The sequence below is a fragment of the Nycticebus coucang genome, chromosome X (assembly GCF_027406575.1).
Source record: "Nycticebus coucang isolate mNycCou1 chromosome X, mNycCou1.pri, whole genome shotgun sequence".
Classification (NCBI taxonomy): Eukaryota; Metazoa; Chordata; class Mammalia; order Primates; family Lorisidae; genus Nycticebus; species Nycticebus coucang.
The window spans coordinates 56,812,288-56,837,667 of NC_069804.1; the positions used below are offsets into that span (position 1 = coordinate 56,812,288).

Genomic DNA, 25,380 nt, shown 5'->3' on the forward strand with positions numbered 1-25,380 from the left:
CAGAGCTTGGGAATGCACAGTTTTTCCTAAATCTCATTCATCTGCCAAATTCCCTCTTTCTCCAATGCTATTGTTGTTAGTCTCATTCAAAGTTTTATTACCTTTGCTCCAGTAGGCCTCCTGTTTAGGGGGTAAGATACCTGATGAAATGGAACAAACATAGGTTTTTGGTGTCAGTCATACCGGCTAAGACACTCATTAGCTATGTTATTTGAGGCAAGTCACATCATCTCCATGAAGCTCGGTTTCCTATCTGGCAAATAAAGAGTGTGTTATTTAGTTTTTCCGGGTTACTAGTCATGAGAATAAAATGAGAAGTGCAGAGAGAACACTTAGGACAATGCTAGGCACATAGAAGGCCCTAGATGTTAGTAGTCATGGAAAAGTTGAGGTTTATTTCCTGGCTCTAGCTTTTGCAGGACCAGAACCGTTTCTGCCTATGTCTGACATATCAGAGTAGATCTAACCATCTCTACTTCAGATTCTGCCTCAAAGCCCTTGAGAGATGTCCCTCCCTGTGAAGACGCTGTTATTTTTCAGCCAGGATTTTTGGTCCATGCCCTGCCTAGCCCTGTGGACACGGTCAGTAAATAGCAGTGGCCAAACCAAACAAAGTCCTGTACCAACTCCCAACTACCTTCTCAGGTCCCCAGTATCACTTTGCTTTTCTCCTGAGCCACCCATGTTCCTATAAATTGCCTGTACTCTTCCAACCAAAGAGGTAGTTATCCTTACAGCTTGTTGCAGGTGGATAATGTGGTGGGAACTTGCTGCCCCAGCAGAAGTGATATTGCTAGAAGTCCTCCTGCTGCACTGGAGAGGGCCTGGGCTTTGCAATCACCTTATAGAGAGGCAGTGTAGCACAATCAGGAGCTTGTGCTGAAGCTACACATTCAAATCCCACATCTGGCCTTCACTAACCCTGTGGCATCAGGCTAGCAACTCAGCGTTTCTTTATTTCAGTTTCCCCAATTGTATAATTGTGTAATCATAATAAGAGTGCCTATTTCTTGACTGCATGAGGACTCCATGAGTTGATAAAAGTACCTAGAACAGTACCTAGTTACTGTCATGTTGCTTAAATCCTATCTCTGCCATGTGCTAGAAGTGTATGTGACCACTTTGAACCTTGGCTTCCTCAGCTTCTTCAGCTGTAAAATGGGGGACCCCATTAAAAGTTATATTCAACTGTTAAGTGAAATAATCTGACAAAGTATGCAAAACCAACTGGCATGAAGTGTGAGGGGCTGTGAATGCATGCTGATTTCAGTTCTGCTAATAGCACTGAAAAGGAGCTAATGAGCTCACCAACCTGATCAAGGGGGATAAGGAACAGGATCTCAACCCTACTTCAGATAGCCACCACCACAAATATGTTTGTCATTGGAGCGGCAGCATCTTAACCCAAGCTTCAAGTTTTCCCCTTATCTTATGGAATGGGGTGATGGTGAAGGTTCAGATAGAGGTAGAATGGGCAAATAGTGGCTCTTAGATAGCCATCCATGTGTCTGAAAGCCTAGTGTCTAAGCAGATCTGCTTAACTAGTAAAACAGGCATTATATCTCTCCCTTGGTGTACAAAGGGAGAAGCATGGTATAGACACAGGCTCACTTGCATTGCTGCTGCCAATTGCTGCAACCTGTAATTTGTACCTCCATCTCTTATATGGGTGACATCTCTGCAGCCATCATCTCCTCACTTCTCCCTCAATGTCAGTCCCCTTTCTTTATTGTCTACTTGTGGGTCCTTATCTCAGCAAAAGCTTCTCAAACTAAGCAAAAATCTTTCATTATTATAAGAGATAATAACTTACTTATAAAATGATTGCTATCTGGCAGTCACTATTTGTGCTTTATACCTGTTATAGCTTTTAATCCTCACAACCAACTTATAAAGTAGGGGTTTCTATTACCTGCATTTTGTAGATGGGAAAGCTTAGATGCTGTAAGTTCTGGAGAAGAAATTCAAAATCAGGCAGTCTGGTTCTAGTGTCAGTGCCTTTAAATCATTATTTTCTATTTCCTCTCTTCTTTGTTCAACATTATGAGTATTTTCAAACATACTTAAAAGTTGGAAGAAGTCCATAGTGAATACCCATATACACACCACCTAGATTCTATAATTAATACTTTGCTATATTTACCCCTCTATCAATCCACCAATCCAACTTAAATTCTAGATACATTTCAAAAATAAGCTTCAAACAACTTTATCACCATAAGTTTGAAATCTTAAATGAAATGAACAAATACCTTAAAAGATACAAACTTGCAGCCCGCGGCTGGTGACTCTGCCCTTTGGCTCCCTGCCCAGTTCCTGTTACCCGTGGCCTGCAGTCAGACTCCAGCTTGGCTCCTGCGGCCCCTGAAGCCCCAAGGCCAGCGACTCTGCCTTCTGGCTTCCCACCTGGCTTCTGTGGCCCCAGGTTGGGGGTCAGTGGCTCCACCCTCCAGTTCTCCACTCAGCTTCTGTGACCCTTGCAGCCAATGACAACGCCCTTCAGTGCCTCACTGGCTCCTGCAACCTGCACACAGCAATACTCAAGACGGGCAGCACCACCCCAACAGTGGCAGTTCCACCCCTGACGGTGGTGGCAGCCCCATGGTTCCTCCCACTGGGGTCAAATTGAGAGGCCAGTGGACCCCCGCTGCCCAGATGCTAAGTACCTTTTGAACTCTCCCACCTGATCAGTGTTTGTGTTGACTGGGATGATTGGTTTGGAACTCTTGACCTGGGCTGATCACCTGGGGACCCACCAAGGTTGTACCTTGGTTGTGCTGTTGTGGGAAGGTGGGATTCTCCCCTTCCAGTTGTTGCCTGTTGTGGGGGGCAGGGTGTCTTAATTGCCTATATATCTCCACAGCTGAGATTTCAGCCCAAAGCCACTGATTCATTAGGCTTGGACAGAGCCTAGCTGAATACTGGTCAGCGCCACCTAGCCCCACCACACCAAGCAGGTACCCAGAGTTTCAGGCAGTAGTTCTGAATGGGACCTCTGTAAAGCTCTAAGGGAAAAGCCACAATCACCAGTCCCAGTTCCTTGGTAAAGGGCTAGTTAATTACAACTCCAGGAGCCCTCAATTCAATTTCACCTTGCCAGCTTCTCTAGCCAAATGGTGAAAGACAATCATGGGGTGGAATCAGCAGAAAAACTCTGACAACATGAACAATCAGAGTAGATCAACTCCCTCAAGGAATGACAAAGGAGACACAACAGAAGATTCCATTCATAAACAAATGGCTGATATGTAAGAAATTGAATTCAGAATTTGGATTGCAAATAAGATTAACAGAATGGAAGCAAAGATGGAATTAGAAATTCAAGGAGCAATTCAAAAGTTATCTCAAGAATTAAATGAATTCAAAGATAAAATCACCAAAAATTTTGACACATTGAGGCAAGAACTTGTAGCCCTCAAAAATCTGAGAAATACAGTAGAATCTCTCAGTAACAGAATGGAGCAGGCAGAAGAAATAATCTCTGACATTGAAGACAAAGTTTTTGAACACTCCCAAATGCTCAAAGAGGAAAAGAAGTGGAGAGCAAAAACGGATCATTCCCTGAGAGAATTGTGGGACTGCTCCAAAAGAGCAAACAGTTGCTTAATAGGAATCCCTGAAGGAGAAGAGGATAGTCTGAAAGGCACAGATAATCTACTCCAAGAGATAATTGAGGAGAACTTCCCAAGCTTGGCAAGAGATACTGAAATTCAGATAGCAGACAGTTTCAGAACCTCAGCACAACTCAACCCAAATAAAGCATCTTCTAGACACATTGTAATTAACTTCACCAAAGTTAATATGAAGGAGAAAATCCTGCAAGCAGCCAGATGTAAGAAAATCATAACCTACAAGGGGAAGAATATTAGAATACCCACAGATATTTTTGCTGAAACTTTTCAAGCTAGAAGAGGATGGTCATCGACTTTCAATCTCCTAAAACAAAACAACTTTCATCCCAGGATCCTGTATCCAGCTAAATTGAGCTTCATTTAGGACGAGGAAGTTAAATACTTTAATGACATACACATGTTGAAGAAATTTGCCATAACCAAACCAGCTCTTCAGGATATCTTCAGACCCATCCTCCATAATGACCAGCACAATGCTCTACCACCAAAATAAACTCACTCTGAAATACTTCACCAAAACCCAATTTCCACAGTGGTGAAAAGATTCAAAATGTCCACTAGACTTTCAAAAAACTTAACACGCAAAACACTACCAGGCTTATCAATACTCCAAAATAATGTGTACGGCTTAAACTGTTCTCTTAAGAGGCACAGGTTGGCTGACTGGATACAAAAACTCAGGGCAGATATCTGCTGAATACAAGAATTTCATCTTACCTTAAAAAATAAATATAGACTCAGGGTGAAGGGATGGGCATCTGTAATCCAGCAAAACAGAAATCAGAGAAAAGCAAGGCTGGCAATTTTATTTGCAGATACACTAGGCTTTAAATCAACAAAAATAAGGAAAGACAAAGATGGTCACTTCGTATTTGTTAAGGGAAACACTCAAGATGATGAGATGTCAATTATTAACATTTAAGTGCCCAGCCAGAATGCTCCTTAATTTATAAGAGAGATCCTAACAGACATGAACAAATTAAATACCTTCCATCACCATAACAGTTGAAGATTTTAACACCCCTTTGGCAGTGTTGGATAGATCATCCAATAAGAAACTAAGCAAATAAATTTAAGACTTAAACTCTACCATACAACAATTGAATTTAACAGACACCTACAGAACATTTCATCCTAACAAAACTGAATACACATTCTTCTCATCAGCCCATGGAACATCCTCCAAAATTGATCACATCTTAGGTCACAAGTATAACCTCAGAAAATTTAAAAGTATAGAAATTATTCCTTGTATTTTCTTAGATCATCATGCAATAAAAGTTGAACTCACCAATAACAGGTATCTGCATACTCATACAAAGACATGGAAACTAAATAACCATATGCTGAATGATAGCTGGGTTGTAGATAAGATTAAGAAGGAAATTGCCAAATTTTTGGAACAAAACAGTAATGAAGACATGAATTATCAGAACCTGTGGGATACTGCAAAGGCAGTCCTAAGAGGGAAATTTATAGAGTTGCAAGCCTTCCTCAAGAGAACAAAAAGAAATGAGGTCAATAACTTAATGGGACATCATAAGCAACTGAAAAAGGAAGAACATTCCAACCCCCAACCCAGCAGAAGAAAATAAATAACTAAAATTAGAGCAGAATTAAATGAAATTGAAAACAAAAGAATTATTCAAAAGATCAATGTATCAAAAAGTTGTTTATTTGAAAAATTCAACAAAAATGACAAACCTTTGGCCAACATAACCAAAAATAGAAAATTAAAGTCCATACTATCATACAGAAATGACAAAGGTGAAATAACAACAGACACCTCATAAATTCAAAAACATCCTTAATAAATACTAGACAAACTTTATTCTCAGAAATATGAAAATCTGAAAGAAACTGACCAATACTTGGAAGCATGCCAACTTCCTAGACTTAATCACAAAGAATTGGAAATAATGAACAGGCCTATATCAAGTACTGAAATAGAATCAACTATAGGAAATCTCCCAAAAAAGAAGAGTCCAGGACCAGATGGCTTCATCTCAGAATTCTACCAAATTTTCCAGAACATTGAAAAAGAAGGAATCCTTCCCAACACATTCTATGAAGCAAATATTACCCTGATCACCAAGCCAGGAAAAGACCCAACAAGAAAAGAAAACTATAGACCATTATCTTTAATGAACATAGATGCAAGAATATTCAATAAGATCCTAGCAAACAGAATCCAGCAACACATCAAATGAATTATACACCATGACCAAGTGGGTTTTATCCCAGGATCTCAAGGTTGGTTCAATATACATAAATCTATAAATATATAACATAAACAAACTAAAAAAACAAAGACCATATTATTCTCTCAATAGGTGCAGAAAAAGCTTTTGACAATATCCAGCATCCTTTCATGATCAGAACACTCAAGAAAATAGTAGTAGGGACTTTTCTTAAACTAATAGAGGCCATCTACAGCCAACCCACAGCCAATATCATGTTGAATGGAGTAAAATTGAAAACATTTCCACTCTGATCAGGAATTAGGCAAGGTTGCCCATTGTCTCCACTGCTTTTTAACATTGTAATGGAAGTCTTAGCCATTGCAATCATGTAAGAGAAGGTGATCAAGGGTATCCAGGGTCTGATCAAGGGTCAGAAGAGATCAAACTTTCACTCTTTGCAGATGGTATGATTTTATACCTGGAAAACCCCAGGGACTCAACCATAAAACTCTTAGAAGGGATCAAGGAATACAGTAGCATCTCAGGATACAAAATCAATACTCAGGGCTGCACCTGTGGCTGAGTGGGTAGGGTGCTGGCCCCGTATACCGAGGGTGGCGGTTCGAATCTGGCCCCAGCCAAACTGCAACAAAAAATAACCCAGATTGTGGTGGGAACCTGTATTCCCAGCTACTTGGGAGGCTGAGGCAAGAGAATCACCTAAGCCCAGGAGTTGGCAGTTGCTGTGAGCTGTGACGCCACGGAACTCAACCAAGAGTGACAATGTGAGACCCTGTCTCTTAAAAAATAATAATAATAATAAAACAAAACCAATACTCACAAATCAGTAGCTTTTATATATACCAATAATAGTCAAGCCGAAAAAACAGTCAAGGACTCTATTCCCTTTACAGTTGTGCCAAAGAAGATGAAATATTTGGGAATTTACCTAACAAAGGACATGAAAGATCTTTGTAAAGAGAATTATGAATCTCTGAGAAAAGAAATAGCTAAAGATGTTAACAAATGGAAAAACATACCATGCTCATGGCTAGGAAGAATTAACATTGTTAAAATGTCCATATTACCCAAAGCAATTTATAAATTTAATGCAATCCCTATAAAAGCACCACCGTCATACTTAAAAATAGTACTTCATTTTATATGGAACCAGAAAAAAACTCAAATAGCCAAGACATTACTCAGAAATAAAATGAAAACAGGAGGAATCACGCTACCAGACTTCAAACTATACTATTAATCTGTGGTGATCAAAACAGCATGGTATTGGCACAAAAATAGAGAGGTAGATGTATGGAACAGAATTGACAACCACGAGATGAACCCAGATACTTGTCATCTGATCTTTGATAAGCCTATCAAAAATATAAATTGGGGGAAAGATTCCCTATTTAACAAATGGTGCTGGGAAAATTGGCTGGCGACCTGTAGAAGACTGAAACTGGACCCACAACTTTCACCATTAACAAAAATTGACTCTCACTGGATACATGATTTAAACCTAAGACATGACACCATAAAAATTCTTGGAGAGAGTGCAGGAGAAACTTGAAGAAATTGGCCTGGGAGAATACTTTCTGAGGAGGATCCCTGGGCAATTGAAGCAACACCAAAAATACATTACTGGGATCTGATCAAAGTAAAAAGCTTCTGCATAGCCAAGAACACAGTAAGTAAAGCAAACAGACAGACCTCAGAATGGGAGAGGATATTTGCAGGTTATACTTCTGACAAAGATTTGATAACCAGAATCCACAGAGAACTCAAACTTATTAATAAGAAAAGAACAAGTAATCCCATTTCATTGTGGACAAGGGACTTGAACAGAAGCTTCTCTGAAGAACATAGGTGCATGGCCTACAGACACGTGAAAAAATGCTCATCATCTTTAATCATCAGAGAAATGCAAATCAAAACCACTTTGAGATATCATCTAACTCCCATCTAGCTCACATAACACAATCTCAAACTACAGATGTTGGTGTGGATGTGGAGAAAAGGGAACACTTTTGTACTGCTGGTGGGAGTACAAACTAATACGTCCCTTTTGGAAAGAAGTATGGAGAATACTCAGGGATCTAAAAGTAGACTTGCAGTTTGATCCTGCAATTCCTCTACTAGGTGTATATCCAAAAGACCAAAAATCACTTAATAACAAAGATATTTTCACCAGATTGTTCATTGCAGCTGAATTCATAATAGCCAAGTCATGGAAGAAGCCCAAGTGCCCATTGACCCATGAATGAATTAATAAATTGTGGTATATGTATTCCATGGGATATCATGCAGCTTTAAAAAGTGATGGAGACTTTACCTCTTTTACATTTACATGAATGGAGCTGGAACATATCCTACTTAGTAAAGTATCTTAAGAATGGAAGAAAAAATATCCCATGTACTCAGGACTTTTAAGAAACCAATTTACAATCACTCATACTTTCATATGAAGAATAAATCACAACTATGGCCCAAGATGAAGGAGGGAGGAGAGGGTTTGGGAGGGGAGGGGGTTAGGTCTGATTGAGGGAGAGTGAATGGTGGGATCACACCTATGATGCATAATGCAAGGGTACATGTCAGGTCTATTAGTATAGAGTATAAATGTCTTAACACAATAACTAAGTAAACGAGATGAGGTGTATATATAACCAGTGTGATGTAAGTGTTCCTAATTCTATATGAAATGAGCATATTATACCCCATAAATGCATTAACGTATACATGATCTATGTGTTTATGATTTAATAAAAAATTTAAAAACAGAAAAATAAAAGATACAAACTACCAAAGCTTACTCAAGAAAAAACACATAATTTAAATTATATCTATTAAAGAAGTTGAATTTATAGTTACAAACCTTTTTATAGGCTGGGCATTTGGCACTTATGCCTATAATTCTACTTACTCTAGGGAGGATTACTTGAGGTCAGGAGTTCTAGACCAGCCTGAGGAAGAACAAGACCCTGTCTCTACCAAAAATAGAAAAATTAGCTGAGAGCAGTGGTTCATGCCTGTAGAGCCAGCTACTTGGGATGCTGAAGCAGGAGGATCACTTGAACCCAGGAGTTTGAGGTTTCAGTGAGCTACAATGATGTCACTGCACTATTCCCAGGATGATAGAGTAAGACTCTATTAAAAAAAAAAAAGAGAGAGAGAGAGAGAAACAACTTCCTACAAAATAAATTTCAGGTCCAGATGGCTGCAATGATGACTAATGATGACTTCTATCAAATATTTAAGGAAGAAATAATACTAATTCTATTAAAATTCTTCCTGGAATAGAAAAGAGAAAGGAATGCTTCTCAATTTATTCTTTTTTTTTTTTTCTCAATTTATTCTTTAAGGCTAGAACTGCCTTGATAGGAAAACCCAACAAAGATGTTACAAGAAAACTACAGACTAAAATCTCTGATAAATATTGTAAAATCCTTAACAAAATATTACCAAATCAAATCTAGCAAAATATAAACAGGATAATATGTCATGACTACATGGAAATTATCTTGGCAATGCTAGGCTTGTATTTATTTCAAAAATTGATCAATGTAATTCACCATATCAATAGAGTAAAAGAGAAAAACTATATGATCATCTCAAAAGGTAGAGAAAAAGCATTTGATAAAAATATAACAGCTACTCCTGAGTGAAAAGTCTTAGCAAAATAAGAATAAAGGGAATTTCCTCAATTAAAGGGCATCTACAGAAAACCCTGACATAATTTAATAGTGAAAGTTTAAGAACAAAGCAACGATGTCTCCTCTCACTACTTTTTCTAAACATTGCATTGGAAATTAGACAGTGCAATAAAACTCTCCCTCTCCCAGAGAAGGGCATACACAGTGGAAAAGAAGATATAAAATTATTCCTGTTTGCAGATGACATGATCGCCTATTTAGAAAATCTTTTATAATCTATCAAAAAAGCTACTAAGATGAACAAGTGAGTTTGGCAAAATTGAAAAACACAAGGTCAATACACAAAATTCAATTATATTTCTATATAGTAGTAACAAATAATTTTAATTTGACATTAAGAAAACAATACTATTTATAACAGCATCAGAAAACATGGAATCTTACGTACAAATAGAACAAAATATGTGCTAGATTTGTATGCTGAAAATACAAATTGAATGCCCTGGTATACTTCAAAAACATGTCAGCATATAAATTAAATCAAGTTTGCTTAAAATATTTGTAGGCAAAATTTACTTCCCATGAAATCTAAAAATATTAAGTACATTGGCTGTCTAGATGGCTTACTATACATTTGTTTGTTAGGTTTTAATAAATATATGTATGCAACTCGAACCCTTATCAAGATATAGAACATTGTCATCACCCCAGAAAAAGTTTTCTCATGATCTTTTCCAGTCAATCTTTGTGTCACCCCCCATTAGCAAGCACTGTTCTGAATTTTTCCCCCACGGAATAGCTGTTTTAGAAGTTCATATAAAAGGAATCGTAAAGTGTGTACTCTTTTGTGTAAGACTTCTTTCATTCCTAAAGTTCCTCTTTTTCCAAGAATATATACTAGCAGATTCATCCACCAAGTCATTTCAAAGTGTATGCCTATGCAATAGTTCAACACAGGAATTAACTTCTGGTTTGAGCATACCAGCTAAAATGTGGTGCTAGGGATGCCACTGGGAAGAAAACTGGCAGTGAGCTGGTAAGGACACAGGGGATCCTCCCAGAAGTACCCTGGGGGCATGGTAGCGGCTTGTGTTATGGTGGTAGATCATAACCAGGGCATAGGAACAGCTAGCTTAGACCTGAGTCTCCAATAGACAGGCTAGAGAAGAAGGAAAAGATTTGTCCTTTGTAAAACCATAGAAGTTAGATCTCTGGAAGCAAAGCCTGGGGACATTTATAGATTTTGCAGCTCCACATAGCTTTGAAGCAAGAAATGGAAGACAACAAACGATGTTTTGTCTCATGGCACTCTATATGTACAACCTCATCTGAGCCTCATAACTGATCCATGAGGCAGTCATGATTTTCCTCTACTTTAGAGATGAGGTAATAAGACTTTCTTTATAATATTGGCTACTTTGTTAGGAAAAACTTTTTTCCCTTTAAAAATCATGTAACTTCAAATTCTGGTGGTTGAGTAATTTGCTTAAGGTCATACAGATACCAGTTTTATAGTCAGGATATAAATTTCAGTTCTGTCCATTTCATAAAGCAAAATTTACTTTTATCTGACTCTAAAGATGAGGTAATTGCGGTTTTGGTGGGTGAGTGTCTTGCTGAAGGTTACTAAGCTATCCAGTAGAGTTATATATAGTTTTAAGCAATTATAATTGTTATATTTTTAAATATAACAATTACAGCTTTATCTTCAAAGAGAATAATGAAGCTCACCTACTCAAGAACTGAGTCCTCACCTGCACTGTCGGCTTCCTGGGTTTCCAAGTGTTGCCAGGTGCCAAGCTGCTGTCTTCGAGGTTACCGTGTTGAGGGCTATGATAGCAAGCTGAGCACCGGATGCACTGGTGGTGGTGGCACCGGCAGTTATAGCAGTTTGGCATCATATTTCTCTTTAGCAAGGCAGGGCAGATTTCCCCAGAACAATAAATGCATGGGTCATGGACTACAGTTCCCTGTACATTGCAGGAGTAGGAGCAGGTTCTGTGGTAATCAAAATCACCACAGTGCAGTGGCTTACAACACATGGGATTTTCTAGACCTTTGCTTGCAAAGCATTCAGAATAAGTGGGAGTTTCTGACTGATGGGGTGACATGGAATGATATGATTGTTCTGTAGCATGGCACTGTTGTTCTGTGGAATGATATGATTGGTCCATGGGATGGCGCCTCAATTCCCTATAGCTGGAGCTCATTGGCTGGAAGTTTTGCTCTATAGGTTTTGGTCTCTGAGAAAAAGTCTTGTTATTACGAGTGATTAAACCTGGCAAATGGGACATAGATAAAGATTTGCTACTCTCTTCAAAAAACTTTCTTCTGTCTGCGAAGGGCAAGAGGATGGCTTCCTCCCCAGCTTGGGCAGTAGAAGCCTTCAATCCTTTATTGTCACATGGGCTGGAGGGGCTTTCCATGTCTAGCGCCACATGTAGCTGTGGGTTATGCTCTGGAGACCATCTCCAGTGATCTCCAAGGACTCCATGGTGAACATTTGCTTTCTCCGAATCTGAGGAAGATGGGTCAGATGCTTTCCACCAGGTGTTCAGGCCCAAAGAAGACTGGCTAGGCCTCCGGCCAGGGATTATGTGTCCCTCCAAGCCTGTTCTAGATTCATGGCTCTCAGGGGTTTGGCTGAGGCACTCTGATGACCTAGCCCTGAGTATCATGCTTTTGTTGACAAGCTTATCCCTGGGGCTAGGGTTTTTTGTATATGACAATAGAAGAGATGAACTAGAGGCAGGGAGTGGAGGACTTTTTAGGGGCTCCTGGATCACTTCCATTTGCTCCTTAGTGTCACACCACTGTGACAAGGGACCCTTGCTTTTCTGGAGCTGGGCCTTCCTCCTTTGAATTTCATTGCGCAGATTGGTGGCAAAACGCTCACTCTTCCGCCGGTTTTGGATTGAACGGCCCCGGGTTCCTCCGCTTTGCCTACCACCCATCTGGGCACATTCCTTGGGCTCACTGGCCCCTTCTTCAGTTGACTCTGTGTCACTGGCTACCTTAGTGGTTGAAGAATAGTCTTTAGCTTGTTGAACAAGGGAGCCAGATACAGAGAGCTGCTGTGTGACCAATTCACTGCCTTCTCTGCTTGCTCTGTTTGGGTCAAGGAAACTTCTTTCTGGAAGGTGTCCACTAGCCTCTCCATGTATGGAACTGCTTTGGCTCTGGTGTACTGAACCCAAAGACCTATCATCCACTGGTCTGGTCTTTCTTTCTTTGCTGGGCTGTTCCTGGGTTCCTCCTGTAGGGAGACAGGGACTTTTCTTTCCTTTGTGGTTGCTGTGCAAAGGGGACAGAGTCCACTGGTGCCCATCCTGCCCAGCTGGGAGCTCTATCCCCTTGCTGCCTCTGGTATCAAGTTGTACATGCTGCAGGTGTGATGCCAGCAGCTGTTCAGGGGCACTATGGCGATGCCTTGTGGGTCCTGTGAGGTGTGGAGGGCTGCCAAAAGAAGCCTTAGCTAGCTCTACTGAAGCCTCATCAAGTGGGCTGTAATCCATGCTAAAAGCCTTGTTACAGGCTTTTGGGGATCCAACAGCTTTGGTTGATGCCTGCATCAATAAATGGTCAGAACCCTGCTGGCTGCATTCAGGAGGCTGGCTGAGCTCACAGTTCTGATTGCCCTCACCTGTCACTTGGTCTTGTCCACTGAGGCAGCAAAACCTGTTAGAGTTCCTTGGAGATAGCATTGTCTCTACACTCAGTTTCTCCTTCTGTTGCAGGGGCTCTATAGACTCAGATGCCCTGCGCTGCTCTCCATTGATGAGTTGGGCTCTAGAGGCTTGAAGGCTGTCCCGCCTCACTGGAGGTTGTGGTGGGCCCCTGAGCACCTTGGCAGGCCCTGAGTGTTGGTCCTCTTGTGGGCAGGATGACATCTGGGAGCTAGGGGTCAGGTGGCTCCCATTGGTGCGCCGGCTACCTCCTGAGTTCTCAGCCACAGTAGACCGGCCACTGGGGGCCTTAGTTGGCCCTGGTCCTTGCATGATGCAGTTTGCAGAGGCTGGCTCCTCTGGCCTGAGGGAAAGGGCACAGTCAGAGGCATTTGAGCTGGCTGAGAAGGAGCTGTAGGCTGAGTCACGTTGGTTGGGGTACATGTTCTGGTCAATGGGCAAGAGGTGGCCCTCATAGGTGGCTTGGCCTGGTTGCTCCAGGCTCTCCATGCTGCCAATAGAACTGCTTTGCTCAGTGCTGCAGTGCCGGGACAGTGGACACCACTGCACACACACGTCACTGTAAGACACAGGGCACACTGATTAGTTAGCTAAGTCACCAGAGCTCTTTCCCATCTAGCCAGCCTGCCATGGGAGAAGGCAGGACAATCCAGAAGCACCCATGCTACAAATGAGAGGGAGATAAGGCAAGACAGGAAGAAAGGAAAACAGGCAAGGAAATGAACACTGGGGTGTCACAAGGGCACGGTAAAATGGGAGACAAAATAACATGGAAGGATGGGTAAACACCCTGAATACTAAAAGTTAAAGAACTTCATAGCAGTTATTCTCCATTTCCCTGCCAACCAGCAAGTCTGAGATTGCTTCTGGGCTGTCTCTGTCCCCAGGGAGTCAGCATGTGGCTCGCTGTCAGCAGAGACAATCCCAGAATATCAACATTAGAGAGAGGTCCTGAAGAGCTGATTCGATTTTAACCAGGCCAATTTGTAAATCACTGGTTCTCAACTTGAGCATGTGTGACTTGATAAAGGGCTTGTTAAAACACAAATAATTGGGCCTTATCTAGAGTTTTAAATCTGGGTGGATCCTGAGAATTTGTACTTCTAAAAACTTCCCAGATGCTACTGGTGCTGCTGTTCTAGGGATCACACTTTTGAGAACCACTAGGTTACAGCAGGCCCTGCAAAGGGAAGTAATTTTGAGGCAGCAATTTACTAAATATCACCCAGCTCTAACTATTGGCATAGACAAGGCTGGAATTTAGGTGTTCCCCTATTCTTTTGCCAATAGCAATCCTGACTTTTTACTGAGTACCTACAATGTGCCGGGAAATTTATAAGGTTTTATTTCAAGATGAAGGGGACAGATTATTATCCCTAATTCACAACGGAGGAAACTGAAGCTTAGAGAGCTAAAGTGTCAAGCTCACTAAGCTGCTAAAAAAGCAGAACAGGAATTTGAACCTAGGCTTCTATGAGTAGTGTTTTAGCTCTTCTGTTACATCATCTTTTAAATGGGTATAATAGTAATATCTGTATTAAAGGGCTGCTGTATAGATGAAACCAAATAATAAACAGAATGCTTTTATTTTAGCCCAGGTACCAAGCAAGGGTTTACTACATGGCTACTGCTGCTGTTTTAATTTTTGTTACTGTTATCAGTATCTTCTCTACTACTAGTATTGATACTATAGTTGCCCCTGCCCACCCACACCTCCCTATCCCCACTGGTAAAGCCAAATTGGGTAGACCAATTGGGTAGACCAAAGAAAGGGCAAGGATCAGATACAATCTTGAATTTTAAGTACCATTTCCCACACACAAAGTCAAACTGAGCCAAGTCATGCCAGTAACTCCCTTTGACCAGAACTCTAGAGGTTGAAGGCTACTCTAAGAAAGGCCATAGTCCATACAGCAGAGTTGAGCTGTGGCAACTGCTCACCCTAGTTGAGCTAGGTCAGCTTCCCTTCATTCTTTCTCCCTGACATGCCCTTTAGCCATTCTACTCACTTGTCCTCTAGGCTAAAATTCCTTATTGGCAAGGCAACCTGCTACCCATCCCACCACCCTTCCTGCTTTAAAAAAAAAAAAAAAATACTCAAACAGGAGCCAAGCTCAGAATGTGTTTTTGTGTGTTCTTCCAGACCAACACTGCATCTGTCCTGATCCTCTGGCTTCCAATGCCAAATAAAGTCTCTGAGTCAGGGCAAAATCAACCCTTAGTTTACCTGAGCCTCTTCAACAGAAATTCTTCCTTGGAGTAAAGATCTTATTGTGGAAGGAAAACAGCAGCCAACAGCAGCATATCTGCTGGCTCTTGCAAAAACTTGTCTGCCTCTCAGGCAGCTGTTTCAACCACAACAGGCAACGCCAAGGTCCTTGAATTGGCCAATCCTCATTGCAGGTAGGCCCTGTTATTCAGGGAGGTGTCCATTTTGAAAGCTTTGGTTCTGTGGCATAGGTGATGAACACTGGTTGAGATTGCCATACATGTATTAGAGGGCGAAAAATGAGCCCTGGAGTCCTCTTACATTAAGGGATAGGTGGATGAGAGGACTCAGGAAAAGAGACTGAGAGAGAGCAGCTAGTCAAACAGGATTAAAAGCAGGGCAGTGTGGTATCTTGTAAGCCAAGTGAGGTATTGCAGGGAAACATTGTCTAGAACGGCGGTTTTCAACCTGTGGGTCATGACCCACAGAAACTGTATTAAAGGGCCACGGCATTAGGAAGATTGAGAACCACTGATCTAGAAGGAAAGTGGCTCAAAGACACAGAATTAGAAAGAAGCTAGGACTGAAAACTAGGTAATTTGGATTCCCACATCATTTTCCATTATATCACTCTAGGCTCTCTAGCTTACAACAGGAACTAGAGCAGATGAGGAAGAGGCCTGATTGTCCACCCTCCAGCCCATCTTGAATGGAGGGCTCTAGACTTACCTTGTATTGCAGCCGGAATGCCAGGACAAGCTGAAAGCTTCAGAAGGGAAATGCATGGTAGTGGCTGCTTCAGGGCATCCCTCCAGCAGCTTGGCCACATGCCATGAGTGTGGCCTACTGACAGGGGCGTTCCTCCTGCAGTAAGAAAGGGACAGGAAATTGGCCTAGGGAACCAGAGCTGAAATCACTTCCCAGGCAGCTTCCGCCCCCACCCCCTCTTTCCCTTCAGTAAAGTAGAACATCTCGCAAGGAGCTGGTATGAGAATCTTAGTAGCCCTCATCAGCTCTCAATACTCAAACCTCCTTTGTACTAAAGATATGGAATCGCAGTTTCATAGGTCTATTTTTTTCACAAAGCGTCTTAAGGATAAACAAAAGTGCTGAACACATAGTTGATGCTCAACAAATGTTTATGGAAAAAACGAGTGCTGCTGCCCAGTGAACAGTGAGCTTCTCCTCACTTCTCTTTAAGGAAAAAAAAATCAATCTGGCCAATCTGACCAACCTGGACAATTTTTCTCTGAGAAGGGAATAGGCAAGTGATTGACAAGTTTGCACAAGTCAATACTAGGTTGTCAATTCTCCCATTTTTACTCATTAATTCAATCAATATTTGTTGTATATTTACTGTGTACCATCTATGTATAGCTCTGGGGATAGTGAGGCAAATCTAACACAGTCTTTGCTCTTGAGAGCATACAGATTAATGAGAGTGACAGCTGATTCAAGTAAAGCATGGTAAAGGCATTAAGAGAGTGAAGGGTAAGAAGGGCACAGAGGTGAGATGCCTGAGTTTGTAGACAAAGTGGTGGCAGAGAGCCCTAACTCTGGTGAGGGAAGATAGAACAAAGTGGTAAATGACACAGTGCTAGGCTGACAGGGGAGACTGGTTGCTAAGCAGGTCATAGTGAATAAAGGGAAACAGATCTGAGGCCATGGCCCTGAATGCAGCCACGTGGTCTGTCCAGTGCTGGGGGCTGCAGCCGCAACTCTTGCACTTGTCTAGCCCCTGACATACCTCATATGAATAGGTGCTACACTGGCAAGTGAAGAATGTCATGGGGAAGAGCATATGAAGTGCCTGGGTAATGCTGGAGATAAAGATATGATTGACGGGAGAGAGAATGAGAAAACGAGCAAGAGGGAGGGAGGGAGGAGACACGGAGAGTGAGGATAGAGAGAGAACAGGGAAAGCAAGAAGGCAGAAGGGGCCAGGCAGATGACAGAGATAAGAGGGAAAGACAAATGCCAAAAAGAGAAAACTCTGAGAAAGATTCTAGAGAAATAAATAGTAGAGAGAAATGGATGACAGAGGTAGACATGAATGACAGAGTAAGAGAAATGTGAGAAATAAGTAGATGACAGAGAGAGAAACAGATAATAGATTATTTTCACTAATTTATTCACATTAACTGAGCTGGGCTCCATACTGGGCACTGAGGGTACAGGGTTGAATAGGATGAGGGCCCTTGCCTTCAATAAGCTTGATATCTAGTGGGATAAATCAGCTCTCTACCTGCTTGGAGCAGTAATGGACAGATTCAAGCTGGAAGATTCCATCTTAGCTAGAAATGCCCCTCACCCCAATAGAAATGGAAGACCCCAGCAGTGGAGAGCTCTAGAGGGCTAATGCCTAAAAATGGTCGTCATGAGGAGAATTGTCTCTGGGGAAAAATGCAGATTGAGTGGTAACTGGTCAGATACAGACAAGGAGGTGTAGGAGGAAAGACAGGGGGAGCTGATTGTTAAAGTCAGCAACCAGAGCTACAGGTCAGCAGCAATGGCTATGATTTATGTGGAGGATGCCAAGTGAATCTCCTAGCTTTGTATCTCATTTTTCTATTACATATTTCCGAGTGCCCAGAGGGAAGGCTGAAGACACAAGGGGGCCTTGGGGGCTATACTTACTCCAGAGTCTCAGGCACAAAGCCAGGCTATTGGGAAGCCTCTCTTCCTGCTGTTACCAGGTAGTTATCTGCTCGGCAACTATTTAGCAAGCACCTACTAGTTGTAACACTATGTACTGCTAGGTACTACCCTGTTTCCCCGAAAATAAGACAGTGTCTTATTTAAGGTGTGCTCCCAAAGATGCGCTAGGTCTTATTTTCAGGGGACGTCTTATCTTTCCTGTAAGTAGGTCTTATTTTCGGAGGATGTCTTATTTTCGGGAAACAGGGTATATACCACGTGTATCTACTATGTACTATGCTTTTAAGCACTGAGGATATAGTGGTCATCAGGGTATCTCTCCCATTTCAGGCTCTTCCTCCATATTCAGGGTTCTTTAAGCTCTTCTGAGTCTAGGCTTAAAAATGTGGGTAATCAGCCTTGATGCTACCTTCTCCCTAAATGTCCAATCCCACACCAAATTCTACTGATTCTTATGATATTTCTCTGTCCCTGATTTGTTCTCTCTTCATTATCACTGCGACAATTACACAGAATTATATCTGTCCTTTCATAATCCATCACAATATTTTGTTCTAGTCCAGGCCCTTGACAATTTATGTACAAAATATTGCTTCCATCTGCCAGCCAGTCTCCCCTGTTCCACCTGCACTCACTGTTTTCAAATCATACCGTGTTCAACACCAACTGAATTGGGACAACCATGCATCTAATTTAAACTGGATAAGACTTTCAAAGTCTTCTATAAGCTATCTTTACCCATCCAGTTCAATTTCTCATGTCTCTGCTCCAGTCACACACTATAACCAGTTCTGTCCCTTTCTGACTCTGATTTTGCTGCTGATTTTCCAGTAGAATCTAGCACAGGCTCCAGAGTTGAATCACCTTGGTTTGACTCTCATACCTACCACTTATTAGCTCTGTTCACTTCTCAGACTCCTAGTTTTCATGGCAGTAAAGTGGGGATAATAGTACCTATATAATGGGGCTGTTGAAAGATCAAATGAGACAACATGTATCAAGATGTAGGCTCAAATCCTAACTCTACCACTTTAGATGTATGTATGTGCAAGTCACTTAACCCATCTGAGCTTTGGTTTTCTATCTGAAAAAAAATAACATTAACCCTTATCTGGATAGATTATTACAGGGATTAGAGATAGTATTCTCAAATCACCTGAGCCACAGCCTGACATGTAGCACATGGTTAATAAATAGTGGATACTATAATAATGGTTATTAGCTTAGACTTGTCCTTTTTGATAGCTTAAGAGTATACTCACACCAAGAGTACCCCAATCTGTCCATACATTGTTAAGGTTTTGTTGTACTACTTCCTTCTACACTTTGAAAAGTAGCTTACAAAGGCTCCTTACTCTCTGTAGGATTTTTCTAGGAGTAGGGAATAATCCTAAAAGAGGTAGAAGGGGGAAGCTGGACTTTTGGGACAGTGGGAGAAAATCAAAGGGTGGAAGGAGAAAAATCCAGAGGGAACTGAAGCCAGAGGTAGAGGCTTCTAACCATAGTTTGGGAAAGGAAAGGCAATTATAGTCTACTATTTGGCCTGTTATTATTCCTGGATAGTCCTAGACTTGGAGTCAGTCCACACTTGCATTCATATCTTAGTTGTGTGACCTTAGTTATGTCATTTCTCTGAGTTGCAGATTCTTTGTCTGTAAAATGGGGACAATGACCATCTCTTTCTCATGGGTTATGGTCTGGGTCAAATGCAATTCTATATGTGAAATCAATCCACATCATATCTGCCATAGATATTTGATAAACTTTTATAAACAATAGGGACCATTTATTGACTACTTAAGATGTACCAAGCACTGAGCACTTCACATGCATTAACATCACTCCAACCTTACGCAGTAAGAGCCATTATTATCCCCACTTTACAAATGGAGAAACAGAGATGCAGAAAGCTTAAGTGCTTTGCCAAGAGCACACAACTAGTAACCAGCAGAGTTGGGATCAAGACTTAGATCCTCTAGCTCTTTCTACAGTATCACAACCCCTCCTCCCCAAAGAGAAGTCTATCTCAAAAAGCTTATATACCTGAGGTATTCCATAGTTATTCCTCTGAGAAGCAATCAGAAAAGGAAGGTCTTAGTAGTTCAATAGTTGAACTCATCCCCTCTATCTAGGGATGAGGGCTGAGGAGAAATAAATAGAGAGGTAAGAAAATGCCTACTAGCCACCATGAAGCTCCAGGGCTAGATATGAAGGCAATGACCCCAGCACTTGTCCTTTCTTCTAAGGTCAATTCAGTTACTATTATTAAACACACTCCTCATCATTAACTACTCCAAAATGCCTTTCTTAAAAAGCAAAAAGAAAGGGACAGTGAAGAAAGAAAACAGGAGGAGGAGAGGGACAGAAGCAATGGCTACTGGCTGTACCTACCATGGAAGTTGCCCAGGGTGGAGAGGTTAGTAGAGAGTAGTATATCCAGCTATCTCAGACTCCCTCTGACCTTCCAGCCTTCCAGTCAGCATCATCCCTTAGCTGAGATCCATCTGCTCTCCAGTTAAGACCTTCTGGGGTGAGAAGCCATCAGCCCTAGATCACGAATGTGATCCAAGGGGCTCAGGCAGGTCCCTGTTCCAAGAACAGGAAGCAGTAGTACTGAAGGGATGGCCACCAGCCTGCTTGGGCCTACATGTGGCCACAGCCTTGGGAAATGAAAGCCAGTGTCAAGAGCTGGATAGGAGTGAAGACAGACTCTAAGAACCAGCCACAACCCTGGCGGCAAAGGGAAGGATGAAAGGCAGTTCCAGCAGCATAAACAGACCCCCTGCTCCCTACTCCAACCTCCTCTGAGGCCTGGCCCACCCCCTCTTCAGCTCAGAGGCCAATAAGGAAGCTGGCCCCCCAGCCACTGCTAGAATTCAGGAAAGGAGTAAGGAAATGATGTTTGAGAAAGATAAAGCGGGTGTCTGAAAAGAATTTTTAAAAATACACGTAAGTGAGAGAGAAAAATACCCCAGACACATACACTTAAAAGAATTCCTGTGCTTCCTGAACTGAGTTGACCCCACCCAGCCATCTCTACAGATCCTCTGGGTCTCAGAAAAGGAAATCCCAGATCAGCTAGGCCTCGCAGCCCCAGGTCCTGAGGGGTAGCACTGCAGTAGATTTTATATAACTGGGGGCAAGTGACTTAAAGATTTTCCGAGGTGAAGGTCCTGTGGAGGACTCAGGCTCACAAACATTATGAACCATGTTTAGTGGGTTGTTACTTCTTATGGGCACTTGGGCAGATCCCCTCCAAAATTCAATTTCACATCACAGTCTCCAACTCCAGAAGAGGTGCCCATGAGCAATGCTGGAATAGTGGCTCTTGGAGTTAGCATCCCTGGATCTGCTATGAATTCACTCTGACCTCTGGTAACTTACTTTCCCTTGCTGGGATTCTATTTCCTCTCTCTGCGAATCAAAACACTGACCTCAATTCTGACAAATAACCCTTCTAGGTATAGCATGCTATAATGTAGTAGTCCTAGGACATACATGGGGCTCTAAATGATGCCCTCATTGACTATTACAATAACCAGAACCCAGAGCATCCCTACACAGATTTGTTGTACCCCCTATGCTCAGGTTCAGGCATCAGATTTTAATTTCTTTTGGGGATTGAAAGTTAGTTAGGGTTTTCCCTTCATTAATATGCCCGTTACCCACTCAGTTTTCCTTGGCCTCCGGCCCCAATTCCAGTAACTTCTCACCCTTGAGAGGGCTTATGCAAGCTCCCTCAGGACAAGAAGTATGGTAGGTTTCTCTTCTCTAAGGAATCATGTCTGAAGGCCCCTTCCTCGTTCTTCCTTCTGTACCTCACGGGGAAATCTGGACTAATTTTTTTATCAATCATATATGGTAGTACTGGATGGGGGAAGGTTTAGAGGCTTTGGGAGGCATACAGATCTGGCTTGCCGTCGAAGCTTTACCATTCACTAGTTGTTTGGCCTTAGACATGTCACCAAACCTTAATTCCTTCACTAGAAAACATGCCTGGCATGTGACAGGCACTAAATAAATTGTATCTGTTACTGTCCTCTCCCAAACATAATAATGGGCAAGGTACTGTTAGTAGCAAAACAGCTGATTTCTTTAGTCCAAATAAAGATGAAAAAGAAACTCACCAACAAAATAAAGAGCAGCTGGTTTGTTAGTAGCCTGACCTTGGCAGTGGCAAGTTAAAGCTGAGGAAATGGTGACTAGAGATGCATGCAGTGTTTGTGGGGCTGGCTGAGATAGGGAGGCAGAGAAGGAGTATGAGAGTTGGGTCATCACCAGATGAGAGGGTGGGCAGGTGGGCACAAATGGCATACTCTTGAGAAAGCCTTGGGTAAGGGAAGACAAGAGAAGAACTTGAACAGTTTGGCAAGTTTGGAGTTTGGGTAAGAGGCTGGGAGATGGATTAGGGGTGAGGGAAAGGGGCCCTCTCCAACTTAGCAGAGCTGAGTTTCAGGTAACATGACCAATTATGACTTCCTATGCTCAGGGAACAGTAAAGATGACTGCTTCTCTTGCAAGCACTCAGTGGACAAGAACTTGGCATGGGGTGGGGGGCCAAGAAAGGTGAGCACATGCAGGCAGAAGTGGCAAATAAGCCAGAAGCTGATTCCTAGAAAAGGCTTTGTAAAGACTTTGTGAGAGGTAGACTATTTCAGGAAGGAGTCAGTCTTCAGCTATTCTAGTCAGCTGTCACTCCAGTATCTTCCAAGGGCACACTACCTGTCTCTGAGCCTGGCTCTCATCAGGCCCCTCAAGAGAACTTAGAGGGAGAGGGCTAGCAGAAAAAGAACCACAGCTCTTCTCCATCACAGCGCAATAAGGAAAATGAGACCCCTATTGCTTAGGGTTATACTTAGCCTGAGATCTGGGCTGTCATGTAGTGTGGGTCCTTTCCACTTTTGAAAGTGTTTGGATAAGGAGAAGCACCCTTGGAGAAGCACTAAAGAGTGCTTCTCCTCTTGATTAGCTCTGTTTAGTTTCTGTGGCTCTTCCAGCCTCCCTGCAAACAGCACATTCCACCTGCCTCACATGAAGGAGCCCAGGCTCATTCAGGCCGGCTGGGCAGGAAGGGAAGCTTGCAGACAGGCCAGGGGACAGAACAATGCATGGCTTGTTTATCTGACAGAGGAGGGGAAAAGGTAAGCTGCTTGGTCACCAAGGAGGGACACAGAGCTGTGAAGGCCCACCCCCCCATCCCACTGTTGGCTGGTGGACTTTGTAGCCTGGTGATCAGGAAACTCTTCCTTATTATAGACCCAACCAAAGGGGAAATGTGTCTCTGTGTGTGTGTGTGTGTGTGTGCGCGCTCACACACACACATGTGCCTGTGTATAATTTTAAAGAGAACTTTCAGGACACTGGCTTTATTGCCAGTATGGAAAGCTATAATCTGGGTCATCTGAGAGATTGTGTGCTTTCTGGAGAAGGGGTTTCTGATATCCATTTCTTCCTCTCTACCTCTCATCCTCTCTGAATAGCCAGGTCAAGTTCTTCCATGTAAATCTGCTAGATCCTCTTATCTGCCCCCTACCTCAGGATCTATCCCTGGCTAAAAAAGAACTCAGGGTAGGGAATAAGAAAGGAAGGGAATTTGGGGGTGGAAATAAAAAAAAACCAACTCCTCCACATGTTGTGGTGTGTCAGTGGTGCTCGTTGGCTTTCTGTATGTCCCCAGTAACTTCACCTACCTAGGGCCATTACATTTTACCTTCTGCTTCCATTTCTACATTTTCACACTGGCATCTTTAAAACACAAGTGTAATTCTTTTTCCAAAGAACAGTGGAAAGAAGTAACCATACCAATGACTCAGGAGAACTTTGCAAATATCAAGGGTTAGAAAAAATGTTTAGTAGTTCAGAAATGCAACACTCAGAATTTTCTTTCAGAGCAATTTCTAGTTTTTCTGTGTATAGTTTGATAAAACATACCTACCATAGACTATTTCTTGCCAATGATCCTAAAGGCAAAGAGGTAGATAGTACATATTTTTCAGCTTCTAAAAGCAAGGGGAGCAAGAACCTGAAATGATGAAATGAATTTCTGAATAAGAAAAGAGAGCTTTCGGGTGGCGCCTGTGGCTCAAGGAGTAGGGCGCCGGTCCCATATGCCGGAGGTGGCGGGTTCAAACCCAGCCCCGGCCAAAAAAAGAAAAGAGAGATTTCTCCTTTACTCTCTCCATACAAAGCTAAGCGTGAAACACCAGAGAGCTGAGGGAAACATCAGAGGAGCATACAGGGAAAATGGCAGCAAGTTCACAGAGCACCATTTGACTCAATAGATGGCCTTAAAGTTTTTGTCATGATGCCCAATTTCCTAAACCAACACCCAAAGTGATAAAGAAGGTGGAGGATGTTTGTCCTCCAGCTCTGGTTTCTATCAGTAATATTTATAGCATCCCTTGGGAAGCAAGCTTCAAGAATAATATAATGCTTCCTTTGTTCCTCCTTTAACCTCGTTATCTCCTTCAGCTCAAACTCACTGTTGGACATACTACTTTTCAGGGGTCTGATGGAATCTACAAAGGTTTTTCTAAGAGTCAAATATCAAAGCTTTTATAACTACTTCTAACCACTCAAGTCATTTGCACTATTAAAGACATGGAGCCCTAAGACAATAGCCAACAACAGCTAGGACCACATTAGGAACCATATCACCCATGCACTCTGCTTTGAACACACATGACAAGGAAGGGCCAATATTCAGCAGAGCTGGAGTGCCATACGCAAGGTGGACAGTAGCAGGAAATGAGGTTGGGGAGATACATAGGCCAGATCATGGAGCATTGGATTTTATTCTCAGTGAAATAGGAAGCTGTTACAGGTTGTACAACAGGAGACTAACATGATCTAAGCTTTATAAAGGTCTCACTTAGCTGATGGATTTGGGAAGAAGGACAAAAGTAGAACCAGGGAACCAGTTTAAAAAGCTCTTCTAGGCAAGAGATAGTGATGGTTTGTTCTAGGAAGGTAACAGTATGGATAGGGAAAAGAGGTTTCGTTACAGATATTTTGAAGAGGTAGAGCTGACAGTACTCATTGATGGAATGAATGTAGAGAGTGAAAGAGAGTGAAGGAAAAGGAATAAGCCAGGAAACTTGGGTCATCTGTACCTTCTTAGCACAGTATTCATTCCCCAAACTGAGTCATTCAATAGCTCTAAAAAAACAATTGGCAGTCTTTTTTTTTTTTTTTAATTTTTTTATTAAATCATAACTGTATACAATGATATGATTATGGGGCATCATACACTCACTTCATAAACCATTTGATACATTTTTATCACAGTGGTTAACATATCCTTTCCGGCGTTATCTCAGTTACTGTGCCAAAACATTTACATTCTACATTTACCAA

General features: G+C 42.0%; 1 protein-coding gene across 2 annotated transcripts in view; it reads right to left on the reverse strand.

Moving 5' to 3' along the window:
* The window catches only part of SHROOM4 (shroom family member 4), a 369,471-nt gene that overhangs the window by 54,792 nt on the left and 289,299 nt on the right, over positions 1-25,380 (reverse strand). For both annotated transcript variants that reach the window (XM_053580433.1, XM_053580434.1), the window contains exons 3-4: positions 16,096-16,230; positions 11,226-13,716 (exon numbers count right to left, since the gene is read on the reverse strand). In XM_053580433.1, the coding sequence (XP_053436408.1) occupies positions 11,226-13,716; positions 16,096-16,230 (2,626 nt within the window). The remainder of the gene's footprint in view (positions 1-11,225; positions 13,717-16,095; positions 16,231-25,380) is intronic.